This window comes from Poecilia reticulata, linkage group LG18 (assembly GCF_000633615.1).
Source record: "Poecilia reticulata strain Guanapo linkage group LG18, Guppy_female_1.0+MT, whole genome shotgun sequence".
In the NCBI taxonomy this organism is placed as follows: domain Eukaryota; kingdom Metazoa; phylum Chordata; class Actinopteri; order Cyprinodontiformes; family Poeciliidae; genus Poecilia; species Poecilia reticulata.
The window spans coordinates 18,732,635-18,754,949 of NC_024348.1; the positions used below are offsets into that span (position 1 = coordinate 18,732,635).

The 22,315-nt window shown below is 40.4% G+C and overlaps 2 protein-coding genes across 4 annotated transcripts in view; one reads left to right on the forward strand and one right to left on the reverse strand.

Annotated features, from left to right (window-relative positions):
- cct7 (chaperonin containing TCP1, subunit 7 (eta)) lies at window positions 1–7,450 on the forward strand. The gene is made up of 12 exons (XM_008435944.1): window positions 1–99; window positions 725–808; window positions 1,661–1,730; window positions 1,812–1,918; window positions 1,998–2,176; window positions 2,948–3,119; window positions 4,256–4,420; window positions 4,508–4,696; window positions 4,763–4,860; window positions 4,971–5,103; window positions 5,583–5,789; window positions 6,777–7,450. Exons 1-12 carry the CDS (start codon window positions 94–96, stop codon window positions 6,999–7,001), a joined length of 1,635 nt encoding a protein of 544 aa, XP_008434166.1. The 5' UTR covers window positions 1–93; the 3' UTR covers window positions 7,002–7,450.
- hspa12b (heat shock protein 12B) overlaps window positions 7,240–22,315 on the reverse strand; it is a 22,496-nt gene continuing 7,420 nt past the window's right edge. For all 3 annotated transcript variants that reach the window (XM_008435939.2, XM_008435941.1, XM_008435942.2), the window contains exons 7-15: window positions 20,901–21,005; window positions 20,679–20,795; window positions 18,077–18,254; window positions 12,789–12,875; window positions 11,083–11,187; window positions 10,753–11,011; window positions 10,560–10,663; window positions 9,628–9,818; window positions 7,240–9,554 (exon numbers count right to left, since the gene is read on the reverse strand). In XM_008435939.2, the coding sequence (XP_008434161.1) occupies window positions 9,069–9,554; window positions 9,628–9,818; window positions 10,560–10,663; window positions 10,753–11,011; window positions 11,083–11,187; window positions 12,789–12,875; window positions 18,077–18,254; window positions 20,679–20,795; window positions 20,901–21,005 (1,632 nt within the window). In that variant the 3' untranslated portion in view covers window positions 7,240–9,068. The remainder of the gene's footprint in view (window positions 9,555–9,627; window positions 9,819–10,559; window positions 10,664–10,752; window positions 11,012–11,082; window positions 11,188–12,788; window positions 12,876–18,076; window positions 18,255–20,678; window positions 20,796–20,900; window positions 21,006–22,315) is intronic.

The window sequence follows — 22,315 nt, forward strand, 5'->3', positions numbered from 1 at the left end:
CGTTGCTCTTGAACGCAGCCCCAAACAAGCGTAACTGTCGCAAAGCATTGTGGGATCGGATGCCGGTGAAAGCTTCTCGAAAGAACTGCTAAGATGATGGTGAGTGAGTTAGCATTGAAGCCCCGAAATCAACGTATAATCCGTGCCCATCCTTTAATTTATCAGCCATCATTAACATCGGAGGTGTTCTGAATAGATGTGACTGACAATCAGATGTGCTGCAAAGCTACTATTTTATTGAAATTACTTCAATTTAGATGTTTTTGTTAGCCCCGAAGGTGTTAGCATCCTGCAATCAATGTATGTGATGCGAACGGCGATGTCCGTTAGCTTGTTGCAAATAAACGGGTTTAGAAATATAACCGAACACAGTTTGTCTCACGTTTTGCAAGTTTTTCACATTGTGGAACGTTTAGTTTTAATATTTTGCATTTGTTTAGTTCTTTTTGAACTTTACATCTGATTCTTTGATTTAAGATGCTCTACGTAGGAGTTCCCCCTTTTGTTTGATTGCCTTTGTAAGGCATATTTATGTTGTACGCTTGATCAAATCTAATTATCAAAGGAACCAGTTGGTGTTTATATAACTGTAAATGTTATGAACAGACAGGAAAGCTTTTAAACGCAATCAGCTGCATCACATGAGTTATACTCAACACCCTTCTTTCCCAGTTTTATGTTGTCAGTTGTCTGATAATTGATTTTCTCGCTTTCTTTCCTGCAGCCCACACCCGTTATCCTGCTGAAGGAGGGGACAGACACATCCCAGGGCATTCCCCAGCTCATCAGCAACATCAATGCCTGCCAGGTGAGTGGAAGGCTTCACCTGTTCTGTTCATTATTTAAGAAATGTAGCAGCTTATTGTTATTTATTAATGTATGACAACAGTCCAGGTAGACATGAGTTGGTAGGCTTGAGTAAATGTATTAATGCATTTACATACACAAAAAAATGACCTCATGAGCTAATAGTGGTTTTTGCTGGTAGTAATTATGCCGACTGCAGTTGAAACAACAGAATTAAAGTCGTTTTTACAGGGGTTTTTTTTCCCTTTTAATTAAATGAGGGAAATGTAGGAATCCTTTAAGTTTGCTGGCCGGCAATGTGCAGCAACCTAAGCGCTCTACCCCAAAAATCTTTCTCTCATTAAACTAACTTTAAATTTTGGCATAATACTATGATGAAGAGTTTTTACCACTTTAAAAGCATAAAATCTTTTCGTAACATGATGCTGAAAACTCCATAAATTGCTTCTATTTGGTATAAATTAAGTGATGCATTCAGACAGTGTGTAGTTAATTCTGCTCTAAAGAATCTTTCTGAAACATTGAATCAATAACTGATGTTGTTTCACCAACATTTTCAAATCTATAAAAATTTAGTTAAATCAAACAAGTTATCTGATAAAACATCCTGCCTGCTGTCTGTGTATTAGCCTCAGTGACATCAATATAGTTTATTTGTGAAAGGTTTAATCAAGCTTAGGTCTCTTAAGTCGCTCTCAGAAAAACAAGAAAATGTGTTAGTGGGATTTTCAACTGCTTCCATTCACTAATTGTGTTTGGAACTGAGTTTTAGGTGTCAAAAGAAACTATTAAAGTAATGTGAGATTTAAAATGGCTTCCTTCGTAATCATAGAGGTGATGTTTCATCCTGCAGGTGATTGCTGAGGCTGTCAGGACCACCCTTGGGCCCCGGGGGATGGACAAGCTGATGGTGGATGGAAGAGGTGAGAAAAGATGAAATTAGTTATTTTGGCTCAGTCTCTTGTCGTTTTATTATTGCTTTTTAAATGTGTTTGTTCTTCCAGGTAAAGCCACGATCTCCAACGACGGCGCCACCATCCTGAAACTTCTGGATGTGGTTCATCCTGCAGCCAAGACGCTGGTAGACATCGCCCGCTCCCAGGATGCCGAGGTGAGTTCCAGGTTGACAGATTTCACATTTAAAGCTGGACGAAGTTAAATGTTTCTGTTTCCGCTGAATCCTCCTCCAGGTTGGAGACGGCACCACATCCGTCACCCTCCTCGCCTCCGAGTTCCTGAAGCAGCTGAAGCCGTATGTGGAGGAGGGCCTCCACCCTCAGACCATCATCAGAGCGTTCCGCTCCGCCACCAACCTCGCCGTCAGCAAGATCAAGGAGATCGCCGTCTCTGTGAAGAAAGACGACAAACAGTGAGTTTTTAAACATGACGTCTGTGGATCAATTATATTCATAGATCAAAAATTAGCCCTCAAAAAAAGTCTTAAATTCATTGAAAAAAATGTTCTTACGTTTTGTTGTGGCAGAACTATTTAATCTCATTTATTTTATGTGGGTCTTTTGTAAAATATTGAGTAGGTATCCACTTCTTTCTGTGATGCTAGGCAGTTGAGGCTACTGCTCCTAGCTGCTAATATACCATTGCTAGCCAGCTAGCTTTATTATGTCCTCACATCCTTAAAAAGTCTTAAATTCATGTATCTAAAATTATGGCTTCAAAATGTCTGAAATTAATTCAAAAGCCTGCAAGTTGGCCTTAAAAAAAGTCTTTAATTAGTCTTAATTTTTTTATTTACTCTTGTGTAGTGGATATACTTTATTTTTCTTGAGACTTTTCCATCAGGCAAAAGTTTGAGTCACCTGCAGACATCTTCATTGTGTTCTATGACTCGAGGCTTTTGAGGCTAACTAGCTGCTAATATACTGTTGCTAGAGAGATGACTTTTTGTGTTTATCTTTGACGCTGGTTCACGTCTATGCAATATTACATTCGTTCTGTGCAATAAAACCTTGGTACTACTTTTCTTTTGCATGTTTCAGTTATGATACAGATCTTACATGTCATTCATAATGGTTTTTAAAAATGTCTTGACACCTGCAGAAACCGTATTAATGGCTTTTAAACTCATCAAATCACCTTCTCCTGTTTGGTTGAGTTGTAAATGTTTGATAAACTTTCTCAGGGAGCAGAGGCAGCTGCTGGAGAAATGTGCCGCCACAGCGCTGAACTCCAAGCTGATCGCCGGTGAGAAGGGCTTCTTCTCCAAGATGGTGGTGGACGCCGTCATGTCTCTGGACGAGCTGCTGTCTCTCAAGATGATCGGCATCAAGAAGGTGCAGGGAGGCGCTTTGGAGGTTGGTGCTCACCGTTCAGTTTCAGGTGTCAGGGTCCTTATCGCTGCTTGAAATCCTTGAAAATGCTTGAATTTCATTTAGGTGTTTTCAAGGTTTGGAAAGGGATTAATATTGAAACCATATTGTTTCATAATAAAGTGCGATATAATGTCTGATTAAAAAGATAAATTTTGTAAACATTTACAGTTGAAACCAGATGTTTTCATGTGTCTAAAAAACTTCTTTTTTAATGTCTAAAGTTAAATCAGACCAAACTTCTCTTGTTTCAGCTTAGTTACAATTACCAAAATTATATCTATTGTGCTAAATGCCACAAAACAGAATGAAGTTGTTTTTCTTTAGATATTTTTTGTAGCTTTTTTTGTTTATTGTGTTTAAGCATTTAATTTGATTAGGAAGGTAATTTACCTTAACACGGTTTGTTAGAATTCTTTCAATATAATGAGTGTTTATTATTCCTAATGACTCATTATTGATCTGTATAATTGAAATAAAGGTTTTCTTATATTTTATATGTTGAACATGATTGAAATGAGGGGTTTTGTTGTTAAATAATGTTTTGTTCTCAGACCAGTCAGGTTTAGATGTTTGAGAGAAAATGTTCAAAATATTAAATTTTAGTTCACTTTGTCCCTGCTGCAGAATGTAGATACTACAACAAGATGTTAACAATTACAATAATAAATGATGTTGTTCAGTTAATACTTTACTAATTCCAAAGGAAATTAAATGTTGTATATTAAATTAATTTAAGTTTCATCAGTCTGCCCACAGCCATCTTTCCTGGCTGTGGGCAGGAAAGATGTCCTGTAGAAGTCTGTGTCACAGCGAATTTGACGAAGCCTCTGACTGAAGACACTGTTTTTGATTCTTGATTTTATGTAAAATCTTTTTTTGCATCGTCATCTCCAGAGGTTCACAGTCATCATAATTATCATAATTGTGAATTGAAGTTTACTTTTGTTTTTGTTTTGTTTTTTTGTTTTGTTTTTACTTCCAGTGTGTGGTGCTGGACAAGTTTTAAAAACTTACCTTGAACATTTTTGAAAGGTCTTTGAATCTTATGGGATAAATGTGCGAACCCTGGATTAAATGTTAGTTGTGAAATTAAATTCTGGATGAAATTCTCTGCTCAGGATTCCCAGCTGGTCACTGGTGTTGCGTTCAAGAAGACGTTCTCCTACGCCGGCTTCGAGATGCAGCCCAAACGCTACGAGAACCCAAAGATTGCGCTGCTCAACGTGGAGCTGGAGCTGAAGGCCGAGAAGGACAACGCTGAAGTCCGCGTGAAATCAGTGGAGGTCGGCCTTCGTCTCAAAATTAAACTCTTTAAATCACTTTTTCGTTTTGGTCTTTCTCATGACGTCTCCAACGTTTCCCCCTCACAGGACTACCAGGCCATCGTGGATGCAGAGTGGAACATCCTGTACGACAAGCTGGAGAAGATCTACCAATCAGGAGCCAAGGTGGTTCTGTCCAAGTTGCCCATTGGGGACGTGGCCACGCAGTACTTTGCCGACAGAGACCTGTTCTGTGCCGGCAGGGTCCAAGAGGAGGACCTCAAGAGGACCATGATGGTGAGACTGGGCAGATTGAACCGGACTGGTCTGAACCGAAGGATCTCTAACTGGTTTGTGTTGCAGGCCTGTGGAGGATCCATCCAGACGTCGGTCAGCGCGCTGACGGAAGACGTTCTGGGGCAGTGCGAGCTGTTTGAGGAGGTGCAGGTGGGAGGAGAGAGGTGAGAGAGACTTCCTGCTGGTGGTTTGTCATTGAGATGAAGGACTTGGTCCTAGAAATGTTCTGTAAGGAAGTGGCGACCTGGGTAACATTTCTTCTTTTTATCCGCAGGTACAACTTCTTTAAGGGCTGCCCGAAGGCGAAGACGTGCACCATCATCCTGAGAGGCGGAGCGGAGCAGTTCACAGAGGAGACGGAGCGATCGCTGCACGACGCCATCATGATCGTCCGCAGAGCCATCAAGGTTCGGTTCTCACTTTTGAGCTCGTCTGTGACTGGTAGTGGTTCACTTTAGAGACCAGGAGGTTGTTTACCTGCTGCAAAAATCATGTCTGGTACTTCCAGGCCTGTCGCAATTAATCACTTGATAGCATGTTAAATTAAAACGAGCTCTATAATTTCCATTTGCATCATTTATTGTTTTTCTCTTTCTACCAAAAACAGGATGACTAAAGTCTCTAGTCTGATGCTTTGGTCTCAACTAAACCTTTTCTTGAAGAGAAATATTGTTTACAGAGACTAAATAACTCCTTTTAATGGTTTCCAATGCTGACCAATGTCTGAAAAGTGTGTTGTGCTTTCATGTTCAGACCTCTTTATTCCTCCGTATGAGATGTTTAGCAAATAAGTTACTCTAGATGTGAAAAGCTGGTGAAGAGCTGCAGCAATATCCTCATAATCTGACTGAATCCAGATGTAGATGAGCGTGTCGCCTCTTTCCAGAATGACTCCATCGTCGCAGGCGGAGGAGCCATAGAGATGGAGCTGTCCAAGTACCTCCGGGATTACTCCAGAACCATTCCCGGGAAGCAGCAGCTGCTGATCGGAGCGTACGCCAAGGCCCTGGAGGTCATCCCCCGACAGCTGTGCGACAACGCCGGCTTCGACGCCACCAACATCCTCAACAAGCTGCGAGCAAAGCACGCGCAGGTAGGAAACGAAGCTTTAAGACTGAATTCACCCCAGGCTTGTTTAGTCCGCTTTAATCAAACTCTTGTTTGTTTTTCTGGAAAGTCCAGTTCATTTGTGGAGGTGTGAATGCGTAATTGAACTCCGTTGACCGAAAAAACTAAGCGGTCTATTTAAAAACCTTGAGTTCAGTTCAAGTGAACTGTGGCGCAGTTTGATATGTAAAATACCAAGTGGACTGGAGACCGCTCCTGAAGGAGGAAATGACTAAAGCACAAGGCATTATGGGTAAATACAATCAAAACAAGCCCGCTAAGAGGGCGAGACGGGCCGTGGTCTTTTAGCAAAGACAAAAGAGAAATCCCACAACCGCTGTAATCTGACACCATTTGTTTACATTTCATGAAGAGTCAACGGTAACCAGCGTCTTCTGCAGATATTTCTGTCTTTTCCTTCAGTAGTTTTTGGTGCAGTGCCACCACAGGTGAGGAGGGGAACAGTTTTTTCAATTAGTTTGGTTTGTTTGACAAAGAGCAGTGTGAACGTGAACTGCACCAACTGAGAATGTAGCAAATGTCGCAATTTTGATCCCCAATTAAACTGAGTTTACAAGACTATCAGTTATGAAAATTACAACAAAGTATTTGGGTCACACTAAGAAAATTAAAGAAATACGAGAATGGAGTCATACAGGAATAAAGTTTAAATAATATGAGAAGAAAGTCATCCTATTGCAATTTTATTCTCATACTATTATGACTTCAATGTCATACGAGTTTATTCTTATTTAAATTTTGTTGTATGACTTCTCGTAATTTTATGTCTTTATTCTTGTAATACTATGACTTTATTCTCATACTACTTCTTGTAATATTATGAATTTTTTGTCATTGTATGACTTTATTTATTTTTTCTTGGTATAGCCCCAACACTGTTGTAGAAAACACCCTCAAAATATGTATTTCTAGGGCTTTTCCTCCAGCTGTATTCATTTTTCTGTCACTGCAGGGCGGCCTCTGGTTTGGCGTGGACATCACCAGTGAGGACATCGCCGACAACTTCATCGCCTGCGTCTGGGAGCCGTCCATCGTGAAGATCAACGCCCTGACGGCGGCGTCTGAGGCCGCCTGCCTCATCCTGTCGGTGGACGAGACGATCAAGAACCCCCGCAGCAGCGTAGACGGACCTCCAGGTGGCAGGGGCAGAGGCCGCGGCAGACCCCACGCTCACTAACTAAACCCATCAACTGAAAAAAATAATCCAAACGCAGATGCAGGAGGAAGAATTTCTGGATGCTGCTTTAGTTTCTGGGGGAGATTTTCAATGTTTTCAACCCAGATTCTTTGGACATTCTGCTAAAAAAAAATTAAAATCTCTCCTCTCTTGTCTTGTAGTTTCTGACCAGCCAACTAAAGCATTTCATATTCTCTTCCTGTAGCCAGTACAAGCAGAATGACAGCAGCTTTTTAAATTTTTTTTTTTTTTTTACAGAAACAGGCTGGTCTTTTCTCTGTGACCTGATGATGTCTGTAACCTTTAGCCTCGTTTTGTTAATAAGAAAAGCTGTTGTTTGATGTGGGGGGTGAAAAAAGCACTGAAAGGATGTTGAGCAGTTCTGAAACCATCTATGTGAAGCTATTTATTGGACCATTGTTATCAATAAATTCACAGCTGAAATCAAACGCTTATTCCTGGTGTTTATGTTCAAAGTGGTTTTAAAAACACTACACGATTATTTTAGTAGTATTAGTATTTTAAATGATGAGCTGCTTAGGTATAAAATGATGTCTTCCCCTTATTTAATGTAGTCGACTGAGGTGGTTCTGGTCACAATAAGTTTTCCTTTAGACCCCAAGCTTCCTCAGAACCATATAAATGAAAGATGTTTAAATGCACCAGAAAAAGACACATTTTCTGTCCTTGCTGTCTGACCTAAAGTAGGAGTTAAAGTTATTTTACTCTTCAAATTCAGGAGTTCAGATACTCCAAGATTACTTGGCCTAAACGTATTTGCAAAATGACGTCATGGCTTGGAAAGCTGCTCACAGTATTTGGGCTAAAATGATTAATCGCAATGATTGTAACGAATTGATTTAAATTTAATTTAGTAACTGATTAATCTTTAACTGGAGTTTAAGCTCAAAGAATTGCCATTTTCTGAAAATGAATGGCTTTTCCAGCATAGTGGCTAAAAAAAGAATCGTTTTTGTCATGGACAGGCTAAGCCAGGCTACATATCCCAAACCTACAGAAAACATGAGCGAAAGAGTTTCTGCACCGAGAAATGGCCTAAAATCCCTTTTGATATATATGAAAACCTGGTCATCAACTACAAGAAACAGCTTAGTCATCTTACATTTAAGCTTTGTTTTTGACCCAATGACCTAGCTAAAGAAGCTAACGTTCAATGTCGAATGTTCGGACGTTAGCCAAACTTAGATTTTTAATTAATTTTTTTTTTGCTGTGATTTTTTAAATAATTTTTTGTTTCTTTTAAACCCTTATAGTGATCACTGTTTTTTTTAATACAAAATTGCCATTTTTGTATCTCTGACGTTGTCTGAACGTCTCCGTGACGTAGAACGTTGTCTGCGGACGCTCAGTAAAAGTTCGGCCTCCAGCCAACGTTCGTCCATCGTGTTTCATTCTGACATTTTGCAAACGTTAGCAGACCAACGTTCAAGGGATGTCCAATGGTAAAACTTTCTTATTATGTTGCAAAACATGGAAACGTTTTAAGACTTTTTTTTTTACTGCTTACATTCGGTTTAAACAAATCAAGTCTGAGTAAATATGTTCAACACAGTAGCACTCATATGACACTGTAAAAGATTCAAAATGTTATAATGCCACAATCCTTACTGTTCTTTTCCAGCTTGTAGTTATGTCATCTTACCACTAGATGGAGCACTACCTTGTTAGAGAAACAATACGAGTCCAAACAGGTTTCATGATTCAATTTAAATGAGGTATTGAGTATCATATTAGGATAAAATAAACAAGAGTGATTCTCACTCTAGGTAGTATACTTTATGAGGTCTTTAGGTAATTCAGTCTTAGCTTGAAATCCTTATACTGAAGGGTAAGTTTGTTCCAGCATCTTGTGTCAAAGAGTGTTTTTGTTTCTTTGTAGAGTTTCTATGCAAAAAATGCACAGCAATCAAATCTTCTCTGGAGGGCTGGATGGATAAACTCAGGGAGAGTTTGAGAAAATATTTAATGTTGATTGAAGATCAAGATCCATAATGTCTGAATTAAATCAGTTTTGGTTGTTTTCAAGTCTCTTCAAGCTACTCCACCTCAGTTGGACAGGAAGTCTATGGAAGCCCGGACGGACCTGTTAGACATGACGTCAATAGCGGTGACTTTGATCTCCGTATCTCCAAACTGCATGGTGGCTCTGATCTCTCTCCTTTCTGGGCCTGCCACCACCGCTCCTGCTTCTGCTCCTCCCACGGCACCAGGTGGCACCAATGGTTCCGGTAAGTCTAAGGTAATTGTCCCGCACTTCCGGACGCCGGGGTCGGAGATGTAGGTGACGTCATCTGTGGCGCTGCAATAGATGTTGATGATGATCTTCCGCTGGCCCACCCGAGCGGGCGTGTAGCTTCGTCGAACGACCTCTCCCAGCGCCACAGACTGGTCGATGGAGACGAAGCGGTCGAAGATGTCCGTGCACCACTCGCGGCCATCTTTGATGAGGAGTTTATCCCGAGGGTGCCGTCCCTCAACGAACCGGTTCAGGACGCCGACCCCGTAGGTCACAGGGCAACGTCGCACTCTGACCTGCGAGAGAGGGAGAAGCCATTAGATCGACAGTTAGCCACTCTGATGCTAACTGGAATCCCTGGTGCTTTACCACAGTGGGATCCAGTCCGAAGAGAACGGCACCCTTCAGGATGGTGAGGCCGACATCATGGGGGATGATGATCCGGCAGGTCCTTCCCAGTGCCTTCTGGACGGCTTTCTGCAACATCGGCGACTCTGCAAAACCACCAACCAGGAACAGGAAGCGCACGCAGCGCACTTCCGGCTTCCCCATCAACTCCTCTGTTAGAGAAAAGAAAACAATCATTACAGAGTTGCTGTTTTTGAAGAATTTCATCTACTGATTACTTTCCCACTGGGTACAAGCCTGGTATTCTATTCCCTAAACATCATTGATAAAAAAAAAACTTTTCCTGACCTCTCATGTCAGCAAATCTGTGTACTGCAAATCTACCAAAGGTTGAAAGTATTGTAGGTTTCTAACAGCATCAGAAACCTACGATAGCCAAGCTAATATGACAAGAACTACCCCAAAATCTACACTAGTGACGTAGCGCTACTTTTCTGACTCTTTGGGCACAGGACTAAAGCAGTGTTCACGCAGCAGGCAAATGCGACCAATTCTTTTCCCCCCCATGTGTCACAGCAGTTTAAATGGCCCAATTTCTATCTTTTCACAGTGGCACAAATCAAAAATCCGATTTGTGCCACATGCACCATAATTCTGCACCAGAACAAACCAGATGTGGTAAACCTAGAGGTAAACAATGACTGAAAATGTTATGAAAGAAATGTGTTCCACTGAAACGAGTAGAAAACAGTCAATAGATATTTCACCCAACCATTTCACAATCTAGTTGGAGTTAAGAAAACCAGTAGCATTTCCTGATTGTTGTTCTAAGCCACCAGGAAGTTTCTGGATGAAGACATGATGGCTTAGATGTGGAAAGTAACAAGTCAAAGATAGCGCCTCTTACTTTCTGTACATGGACAGTGTCTGAATGTCGTCCACGTCTTCCTCACCTATATGTCTGACTATGTTGCTGATGGTGGGCTGGAAGAGTTCATTCATTGCTTCCTGGGTCAGCCGCAGCATTCCCTGAGACGACCACTTCACAATGTTCATGCTAACACAGACAAAAACAGATTCTTGTTGACTTTTACAGACACAACAACAGGCCACAGCCTCAGACTTCCACCCATCGGTCCCACTCACTTGCTCCTCCTCAGGGCGGCCTCCACACTCTGCCCTTTGTGTCTCTTGTAGAAGTCGATGAAAGAGAAGGGCAGGGAGATATTCAGGGCGTTTGCTCTTCCTGGCGACGCGGTTCGTTTCCTGGCTTCGAACGCAATCATGAGGTCCACCCAGGCCGCCGGCCGCTTGGCTTTAAAGCTCTGAATGAAGTCCTTGCCGAAGATCTGGCACAACATGGCTTCGAAGGCCAGGTCGACCCCGACCGCGCCGTACGGACCGCCTGGAAGACGCACTGAAGGTTTGGAAATGTGTCGAAAATCGTTGTCATTTCTGGATGGAGAAGTTGTGTACCTGAGGCTTTGTAGAGCTCTTTCAGTGTTCCCTGCGGCTGCTCAATCTGATGAACCGTCAGGTCCACCGTTCCTCCTCCGCAGTCTGCAACCACGTACCTGTCACCTACAGACAGGAAGCAGTGAGCGAAAGTGTTCACTCTCATCTCCTCTCTTTAGTGTCTTAAAGTGGTTTCCAAATTCTTACATTTGCCTTGCAGTCATAAACTTATTCTTTAGGATGTGCAGCAATAATCTCAGTTTTTACAGCACCTCAAAAAAGTATTCACGTCCATTTAGCTTTTCCACAATTGTTCATATTACAGCACAGTCGAGCATGACTAAAAATATTTTTAAAAAGAAGGAAAATATTTTTAATTTTTACAGATTCTTTTTCTGATAAAGTTGATGTATTTATACTTTATTTTACACTGAAAAGTGTGGTGTGCGCTTGTATTTTACTCATTGTTTTTTTTTTTACATTTTGATCTATAACATTTTTTTTTTTAATTTGATAATCATTTTAGCAGTTTTTTCTGAATATTTTTATATATTTTTTTCACAGTAAATCTTTTTTTCCCTCTCTGATGATGAATTTTGGATTCATTAAATATGTTTTTAGGAAACATATTCATGCCCCCCCAAAAACTGCTATTAACTCATCACACATCGAGATTCTTCCGAAACGTCTTAAACAAAATCACACTTTCTCAACACTAAAAAAGGCCAAAAATAAAAAATAAATTAATCATAAACCATAAATTTTATAATAGTAGCTTTTAATTTAGCAGAGAAATAGTGATATTTGACATATTTACTGTATTACAACAGATTTCACTGATTTCTTATTGCAGGCTAATGGATTTAATTGATGTATACTGCTCAAAAAAAAATAAAGGGAACACTTGAGTGTTCACTTAAATGTTTAAGTGTTCCCTTTATTTTTTTGAGCAGTGTATTTTCTGTCATTAAAGCTTGTTGCTGTCATGTGACAAAGTTCAAGGCAAGAGTAGAGATCAATCTGAGTGATTTGTTTTTTGAAGGTGAGTCCGTTGTTTTCCCTTAAGGCTCTAAACCAATAAACATCTTCAGGGTTGAGTAACGGCTGTTTGTCTGAGAGCGTTTATGATGTGCGTGGAGATAAGTGAAGGACTCGGTCTCAACCCAAACATAAAAACACAGAGAATAAAATGACTAGATCAGCAAAGAAACAACAAATAAACTGCAAGAGAGGAGGACAAAGGAAGGTTTCTTGTGTAACTGCCTCAGTGGGTTTGCAGCGCAGGGGTAGAGAGTCCCACGGGCTGGGTCCATCCTGTGTGCGTGCGTGTGTGTGTGTGTGTGTGTGTGTGTGTGTGTGTGTGTTTGGACAAGAAAGAGCAGAAGAGGTCAGTGGGGTCACGTGTTTCGTCAGATTGTCGTTACGGTTCGACACAGAAACGATCAAACTCAAATGATCAAACCCAACACTGAGATGCAAATCCTGAATATTGTCCAATCGGAGCATGAGGTTTGTTGGAAAGGACTCTTAAACATCGATTCTGTCTGGGGTGGAGGGGGAAAATAAATAAACTAAACTCAACACACCAGAGTGCAGCCCCTCCCCCTCAACACACACACACACACACACACACAGAACATCTCTGCATAACATAGTCAGCATGTCGGAGGGTAAAGGTCAAAGCCATCAGTGTGTTGGATGTGAGGCGGGCTGTCAGACACACTCACCGGTCTGCAGCTCGGACCACAGCTCCCCGGTTCCACTCTCCACCAGGAAGGTCCTGCTGTGTCTGGATCGCCTCAGCTGCTCCCTCGCTGCAGAACAAAACAAAACAAAAACGGTTTTTAAAAGCTGGATGTTGAAAAGTTGATGAGCTGAACAACAACAACTGGCCTAAAAACAACAACTCGTTCTCACCAAGTTCAGATGGGAAACGATGTTTTCAAGATATCTTAAAGGGATAGTCCACATCTTTTTGCACGATCTGGGTAGGCCTGACATGATAACAAATTTTGCTGGAGAAGTTATTGCTATAAACGATGATATTGTTGTTTTGAGACCATTTTTAAGTGATATAAGGGTAATGGCAAAATAATAATGCAAAAGCATATTCTAAAAGATCAACAAACATTTAATTCTAATGATCATTTAACACTGGAAGACATTTAAATATCCAAAATAAATAAACAAAACAAATAAAATGATTTTTTAAGTATTTTTAAACAAAATTATCCTTCAAATAAAGGGCTAGTTGAGCCCAAAGCACCAAACTGAAGACTTTTATCATCCAGTTTTTGATAGAAACAGAGAAAAAAAAGAAATAAAAGATAAGGCATGTCAATGGAAATAATTGAGTTTTATCATGCAATTAATTGATTTACTGATTATTGTGACAGGTCAAGATGTGGGGTAAGAAACTATGGCGTCATTTATTGTTTTGTTTTTTTTTTCATTTATTGTAATACATTTATTGTGATAAGAAATTTTATTTACTGTTGTCATGATAAATTCTAATTCATGATGTTTTTTTGTTAAACTGTCCCGATTGTCACAGTTATTTTTATTATTTTCCCAAATGTTTGTTCAACAGGAGTATCATTAAATATCGATAAATTTGATTAAATTCAGTTACTGTGAGAAGTTTAGTGATACAAATTACACTTCTTTATGCAACTGGTGTCCTAAATCTTCTAAGCATAACATCTTTTATGATTTTTTTTGCCTCTTTATTAAATGTTCTTGTACTAAAGGTCTTGTGTTTCTAAAATTTTAAATAAAATAACTCGTTTTAGGGCTTTTTTCACTTGAGGAACTGGTGTATGTTTTGGTATAACACATATTACTGCACTCCTGAAATTCCTCGTCAAGTTTATCTGAGGTTTAGACGTTGGTTTAAACATCCTTAATGTGTCATTTAGTTATGTTTAGTTCAACTTGAGCTCTGTTACATCCATTAGGAGGGTGTTGGTGTATAAGAAACTCTGGTTCGCAAGGTTGGTGGTCTTAAAAGATCATAAAAAAGTGCAAAAAAGGTCCTTTTTATCTCAAAATGTCCAACCTGTGTCTCATAATTGTAGAAAAAATTAAAACAAAAATGATTTGAAGTTTAATGTACAAAATATGGATTCAATTTGTTGCTGTTATGCTTTTATTTGAATCACATAACGATACTTTATTGGTTGCCTGGACTCTTTCCAGCTGGAAGGAGTCATCACCACTTTCCAGAGCCTCGCTTTGCGTTTCTGGTTGTCAAACATTTTTCTCTTTCCCCGTGTAAACACACTTAAAGTATAATCACTGAAGAAATTAAGACGAAAGCAGCTCAGTCAAAAACATAAACACAGCCAGCTTCAGTCTGCATGTAAAGCTCCAAGTGCCCAAGACAAAAAGCTCGTTAGTCAAACGAATAACTTTAAAATGGAAGTAAAACGGCAACAGGGTGAGTTTTTGGAAAATGAAGTTGCTCAGGTTTCAGTTTTTCCGTTTGCTTCGGTGACTGGTGGGTTAGAGAGCGAAGCGGTGGTCAGTGAAAACGGAGTACGCTCAAACACACAGCTGGAGAAGACGAGACGTTCCTGACGGCCATGTTGGAAGATGATATACAACCAAGAAGTGAGTTACAGTGGTTTTAAAAACTAAATATATATCAAATACATACAATAAGATTAGAAAAATGACAGAAAGAGACATTCTGAGGTCTTTATGTTGTATTTGAATCCAGTCGCCAGGGTGTATGCAAATATTTGAGTCTCTCCCTATAATCCCATGTGTTGATCAGAGCCAATACAGAATAAACAAACTTCTGAACCTAATTTCTTAGTTGTAAAGATAATTTAAGTTACATGTTGTCCATCCAGTGCATTCTGTAAATAAATAGTTTAAACAAATCATGAAAAATCTATAAATAATAACGTCCAGCCTGAAAATGTTTAAATCAGGTTTGTTTTTTGTAACAAAAAAAGGGGGGGGGGGGTTAAAGTTATGGAGCTGAAACAGGGCTATAACGTTTGCTCAAAAAAACTAAAAAGATTTGAAACCTAACAAAAAAGTTAGAAACTGAAATAAAATATTTGAAACTGAAAAAAAAATTCAAAATTACTTTTCAGATTTAAGTTTTTTTTTAGTGCCAGGGTTTTTTTTTCGGTTAATTTTTTAAAGTTGCAAATCCTTTTTATTCTTTCATAGTTTTTCTTTTGAACAAACTTTATGGCTCCTATTTAGCTCCATATGTGTTTTTTTTTGGATGAGACTGTGGAAAAGCTTCAGCAAACTGAAGGTCTGTGGGCCAAATCTGGTCCGCCGTAACTATTTCTGTGGCCCTTTAGACTCTAAAGAGCCACGGAAAGTGGACTTCAAGAAAACAGTTTTGTGTTTTGATTAGTCAAATCAAATCAGTATCTACATGTATGGAGGCAAATTACTTTGATGTACAATATTATAAAATTTTTAGACACATTGAATGCAGAGAAAGTGATGCAAGTTGCTTTGTGTGAAACTCAGATGAAACTGCAGATGAGAAACTTCTTAAAAAGCACGAGGGGGGTGTTGAAATCAAAACAAATATTCTGTGTTTAATGTTATATGACTGTGAAGCCGTTGAGCAACAGCGTCTTGAAAGCAAAGATTTATTTAAACAGCCGCCTGTGTGATAGCGAGTGTGTGTGCTTTGTAAATGAAGCCGAACGAAGGCCGACCGAAATCACGCAAGCTTCAATTTCATGTGTGTGTTTTTGTTCATGACCGACAAGCAAGTCTGGAAACCATTTACATGAAACTGCAGAAGAGAAAATGTACATGTGCTTGTTTTTACGACTCCCAGGCGCTAAATTTGGACATGAAATGAGGTGGAAGGAATACTAAAGGTAGCAGGAAAGAAAGAGAAGAAGAAGAAGAAGAAGAAAAAAACAGATCAGTGATGCCAAGTTTGTGTGTCTGTATTTGTGTGGGGTTGCTTTTTTTTTTTGTCCTTTTGGTCCTGGGAATGGGACCAACCTCAGAGAGAAAAGAAAGTGAGAGATTGAAAGAAAAAGCGAAAGAAAGCAGAAAGCGAGTGAAGGAGAGGGAGAGTGACAGGCCAGGAGGGGGTGAGATCACAGTCACGCTGCACCTTGTTCCAATTACAATATCCTGTGTTTAGAGTGTGTGAATGTTCTTTGTGTGCATCTCGCTGGCTGCATATGTATAAGTGGGCCTTTGCAGGGGATTCTGGACGGCATGTTCTTTGCCCGCTGAATTATGCACTGCTGATTTCCCCCCCTCTGAGTTTCACATTGTGCTTTTAGGTCCTAAAAAGTGTTTTAGTCCTGCAAACAGAGGCAGAGTTTGAATCCAGCTGAAGCCTGAAAAGTTTTTTACTCTTGAATATGCAAAACGTTCTCCTTTAAAGGTGAACTATTATGCTCCCTTGAAGAGGTTATGTTGGGTCTATAAAACGTTTTTTGCACAAAATCCTTCTCTCTCTCTGACACGCAAACTGGGCTTCAAATTAATAGAAAAAGTTCAGCAATTCATATTTATAAAATGATATTTTCCTATAAAGCTTAAAGGTGATCTATTATGCTTCCTTGAACAGGTTAGGAAAGGTTTATGGGTTACATTTTTTTTGCACCAAATTATTCTTAGATAATCAGATTTTATTCTGGTCAGTTCTATTTTGAGCTGTTTAATGGCCTCTTGTCTCTTTAAATCCAGATAAGCTGCTGTTGGCCACGCCCCCTCTAACCCAATGTTTACACTCAGATAAAAATGGCTGCAAACAGAGGTGAAATTATTTAACCGTACGTCTTTGAAAAGCAGAAGTAGAGCCTCCTGCACAAGGAACAAGAATGCAGCAAGTGGTTTCTGGATGGTGAGTCAACTACAAAAAACTTGTCTTTTCCAGCAGCCATTGTACAGCGCTTACAGCGATCAAACCAGCTGACCAAATGTGCTGGAGCTTAGCTTGGGTTGCTAGGTAACAAGGTTTGGGTTACTAGGTTACGGGACACCAGAATCCCTTGTTTGTGAAACTATGTTCAGGAGGTTTTTAGACACCAAAAACATTAACTTATTGCTCTTTTTTTAAACACTTGAGCTGGTTTTAGAAGCAACTGGGGGTAAAATGGAAATATAAAAATGTGCAAAATGTTTTTAAAATTAAAAATGGATCTGTTGCAAACAAATAAACATATAAATGTATTGAACCAAAAGGTTTAAACCAGCCATGCATTTTTCTTGATGCATTTCTTTAAAGGAGCCAGGAATCCCTCTTTAAACATCCAACACTGCAGGTAAAAGTAGTTCTTGCATGAACGGCGTCCTGGGTTATTATGTCACTCACACAAAATGCTGTGAAGCCTGTAGAGTTTCCTTTCCACTTCCTAATTATCAGCCACTTGGAGTTGAGCTATCATATAAAGTCCCGAATAACCTCCATTGAGGTTTAAGAGAGGCTGAAGCTGTTCATTTTAACCCACAATGTGTGGTTATTTAGAAAAATAAACATGTAGAAGAAAGTCAAGCTTTTAAATAACATACTTAGTGTTTTTAAGAGTTTTAGAAAAAAATCTAACATGACATAATCTAATCATGTGTCCTACAGTACTGCCTTTAGATGCAAATTTAACTAAACTCCAGAGAAAGCGTCCCAGGCAGAGTGTAACGTTGATTAAAGGGAGCCTTCGGATGAGCGGTTCCTCTTTCTGGGAATTCTGCGGTCTGTTTAAACACAGCTCTTCTCCTCTTTCTTCCTCAGCTCATGAATCCGTTTCTGCTTCTCTGGCAGCTCTACGTGAAACATATGCCCTGTTCAAAGTGGTTTGTCTTTACATAACCTTCCCCGAAATACACACACACACACGCACGCACGCACACACGCACGCACGCACACACGCACGCACACACACACACACACAAGAACATGAGCCGCATCTGAGGTCACGTCTTTCCGCCCGGCTCTTTGTTTCTCTCCAAAAACAAACAGTGAGGTTTCATGCTTATGCTAATGAAGAAAACTCCTGGGTGCCGCTCCACCTGCCTTGTCTGAAGCTGGAGTCGAAGGGCCGAGTCCCGTCCAGGTCCAGGCCGTTTGTGATTGGCTGCAGGCTCAGGTCGATCACCTGGTGCAGCCGGAGTTTCCGGCAGTAGATGGAGGCGGCCTCGGGCTCCAGGGCGATGAGGAGCTGCTCAGGACAGTCGGGAGGCACCAGTCCAGCCTGGAGGACGCAGAAGAGACGTACAGTATACTGAGAGACCAGCGCGTACAGAGACGCAGTAGCCTTATTATGCTTCCTTGAATAGGTCACGATCGCTCTATGGGTGATACAAAACATCTTCACTAAAAAGTTTTTTACACAAAATCAATTTTAGATGATGAGAATCATCTTTGAAAAGCAGTAGTAGAGCCTTCTGCACAGCCAACAAGAATGCCTCAAGTTATTTGTGGATGGTAAAGTCAACAACAAAACACATGCTGGAGCTCAGCTTGGGTTGCTAGGTAATGGGGCTGGTCTCAGTTGGGGTTGCTAGGTAACGGCGCACACAGTGCGCACACAGTGTGCACGCAGTGCGCCGTTACAGCCGTTTCAAAACAGAGGGTTTTGAAACGGCTCATTTTCCCGACACCAAAAAAACATGAACTTGTTGGCAAATTAACGGTTGGGTGTTTGTTTGTTTTTTTTTTAATCACTTGGCTGCTTTTAGAAGAAGCTGAGACCCAAATGGAGTATAAAAATGTGCAAAATGAGCTGGTTCTTTGTCCAAACTGGGTCATCAACAAAGTAATGATCCCAAAAAGACCGATAAGCTTTATATTATCGCTGCTACAGGAAGTTCTGCAATCTACCGAATGATAGGGTGTACATAATTTTTCTTTGACTATCTTTCTCGCTTACAGGTCATGATAAAATGTTAACTAAACAGCTTTGTACTTCACACTGACCTTTGGATGCAAAAGAGGAGAAGTTTCAGAGGTCAGCAGAAAGAAAAACAGTGGTGACACTTAAAGAATCCCTTCTCACTAAACAGATTTAAAGATAAAAACGGTCAAACCTGACCTGAACTGTTTATTATCTGTTAGGATGAAGGATTTAAACGACTTGTATAAGTATTAAACGTGATTTTATGGGGCGTAAGGTTGAGTGGGCTGTAACAATAAGTGTGTGTCTGTGTAGGGCGGGGGTCTGCTCTCTACTTCCTGTGTTTGTACGCCGGTCTCCCTTATTGTTCGCTCCTAATGACATCACCACCAGCAGGAAGCACCCACGCCCCGACAGGCCTTACGCCAGGAGCCCGCGCAGAGCATGTGTGTGAGAGTGTGTGTGTGAGTATGTGTCTATTTGACTCTTCATGAACTCACCTGAGATGGAGGCAAGTGGCAGAAAATATAAATGATTCATTCTGTGTGCGGAGCTTAGAGACATCAATGACTTTAACAGAAAGAGGTGCAGAGCTGCATGAACCTTCTGCTTGATGCATTCCTGTGCATGCATGCACACTTCCTACAAGTCGGTCTAACACGTACACAATAAGAAAGGGTGTGAGTATTTTCATAGGGTGACATACAATCACAGACAAAGCCAAATGCATTCTGTAATCTGTGTAAAGAATCCTTCATGGGAAAGCTAATCTGTCTTTTATCCCAAGCTTTCTTTCCAGCTTGATGTTTTCCTTCCATATTCTCTGTCTCTCTCTCTGACACACGAACTGGGCTTCCTAAAATCCTTAAATTAATAGAAAAAGTTCAGCAATTAATATCTATAACAGGATATTTTCATATAAAGCTAAAAGGCGACCTATTATGCTTCTTTGAACGGGTTAAGAAAGGTTTATGGGTTACATTTTTTTAAACCAAATCCCTCTTAGATAATTAGATTTTATTCTTGTCAGTTCTACTTTGAATTGTTTTATGGCCTGTTGCCACTTTAAATCCAGATAAGCTGCTGCTGGCCACGCCCCTAACTCAAAGTTTACACTCACAGATGAAAATGGCTGTAAACAGATGCGCAATAATACCACCGTACATCTTTGAAAAGCAGAATTGGAGCCTTCTGCACAACCAACAAGAATGCAGCAAGTGGTTTCTGGATGGCAAGTCAACAACAAAACTCTTGTATTTTCCAGCAGCCATTGTACAACGCATACAATGGTAAAACCAGCTGACCAAGCGTGCTGGAATTCCACTGGGGTTGCTAGGTAACAGGGCTTGGCTTGACTGAGGTTGCTAGGTAACAGGGCTTGGCTTGACTGAGGTTGCTAGGTAACAGGGCTTGGCTTGACTGAGGTTGCTAGGTAACAGGGCTTGGCTTGAGTGAGGTTGCTAGGTAACAGTGCAGAGTCAGTGGAATGTGACTTAACTGAAAGGTTTTTAAAATGGCACATTTTCCAGACACCACAGTTTGGCTGTTTTTAGAAGCAGTTGAGACCCAAATGGAAATTCAAAAATGTGCAAAATGTTAATTTCACATAATAGGTACCCTTTAAAAAAAAAGACTTGGTCAGAGGATGCAAGCTGTTTGCTTTTAGAAGGATAATTAGTTTGGAAGCATGATGTGGAGGGAAACCTTCCCACGCAAGGGCAATGTTTTCTTTTAATCTGAGAAGGAGCTTGCTTCGACATCAGACGTGTTGGGGTGTCCTACCAGGTACGCCGCCTCTCTCATGAACTGCTTGGCCGGTTGTCTCCAAACAGCTGGGACGGTGATCACCCATCTGATCTCCTCTCCTTCCAGCACCGAAGACGACTGGTCCTTCACCTCCTGAAACAGAACCTCCAGTCACCTCCGAGTATCACTGCTCCCTAGATCCAGAAACACGGTGACGGACTGCGCGACGTCGCGTTGGCTTGACGACGGGGGCCTTACCTTCAGGGCATGTTCTCTGAAGAAGCGCAGGGCGTGTGCAAACACCTCGATGGCCCGGACCTTTCGACCGTTAACAGCCTCCAGCTCCGTCTCCATCGTCAGGTCCTGTTGAGACGTAGAAACCACAAGCTTTATTAGCCACCAACATTCCTAAAGCAAAACCTTGGGTGGATGTTTGAGTACTCTTGTTTTCATTAATTCAAGAGTTTAATAACGATTAATTGCTTACTCTAACGATTAACTGATTAATCGGGTAAGAAAATTGGCAAATTCTGCAGATTTTTCTTTTGAGCCTTATTATGCAATTTTAGAAACTCATTAGAAGACGCAAATACACAAATAATTCAATTCTTTTTAAAGTAAGAAAATAAACATTCTATTGCGGGCTGCACAGTGGCGCAGTTGGTAGAGCTGTTGCCTTGCAGCAAGAAGGTTCTGGGTTCGATTCCCAGCCCCGGTCTTTCTGCATGGAGTTTGCATGTTCTCCCTGTGCATGCGTGGGTTTTCTCCGGGTACTCCGGTTTCGTCCCACAGTCCAAAAACATGACTGTCGGGTTAATTGGCCTCTCCAAATTGTCCCTAGGTGTGAGTATGTGTGTGCATGGTTGTTTGTCCTGTCTGTCTCTGTGTTGCCCTGTGACAGACTGGCGACCTGTCCAGGTTGAACCCTGCCTCTCACCCAGAACATGAGCTGGAGATGGGCACCAGCAACCCTCCTGACCCCACCAAGGGACAAGGGTGTAAAGAAAATGGATGGATGGACATTCTATTGCCTAAGGTGCAATAACAAAGCTAGTGTTTGCTTGATTCTTTGTAGCTAAAGAAATACTTCTAACACCAACATGTTTCTGCTGGACTTGGCATTAATACAGTGTAGAGCAAACCTGTTGACCAATTAATAATTGGATAGAAAAAGTCTCTAAAATTAGATTTTTTTAACAGAATTTGAACTGGGTGAAGCTAAAACTGCCACTTGAGGAGTTTTGAGTAGAATGTATTTACAGACAAAAGTTTTTAAATGTAAAATTTTGATATTCTTTGTACAGTTTTGGCTGAGTAACTGCTCTGAATGTGATGTTCTATTAGCAAATAACAGTTTTTTTAGTCTGTATTCTCCAGTAAACAATTAATCAGTTACTAAATTAGTTGATGATTATTTCAATAATCGATTAATCATTATTAACCTGATTAATCGTTTCAGTAGTAGTTCAAATTGGTTGTTTTTTTAGCACATTGTCCCAATAATTTAAATGAGGCTCAGGTTTGGCTTTAATTCTGATTTTCTTTTGGGATAATCGTCCAACTGGAAAATGTGGTTTAAATTTTTTAGATTTTCAAACTGTTGATTTTAGCTTGAAAATAGAAAAACTTGAAGATATTCCTCCATTTTCTTTAGACCGTCAGCTTTGTGAACT

Excerpts from the sequence above, each read along its gene's own strand:
- cct7 (XM_008435944.1), top strand. Across the intron at positions 1,919-1,997 it reads CCCGCTCCCAGGATGCCGAG|GTTGGAGACGGCACCACATC; the intron begins GTGAGTTCCAGG and ends ATCCTCCTCCAG. Across the intron at positions 2,177-2,947 it reads GTGAAGAAAGACGACAAACA|GGAGCAGAGGCAGCTGCTGG; the intron begins GTGAGTTTTTAA and ends AAACTTTCTCAG.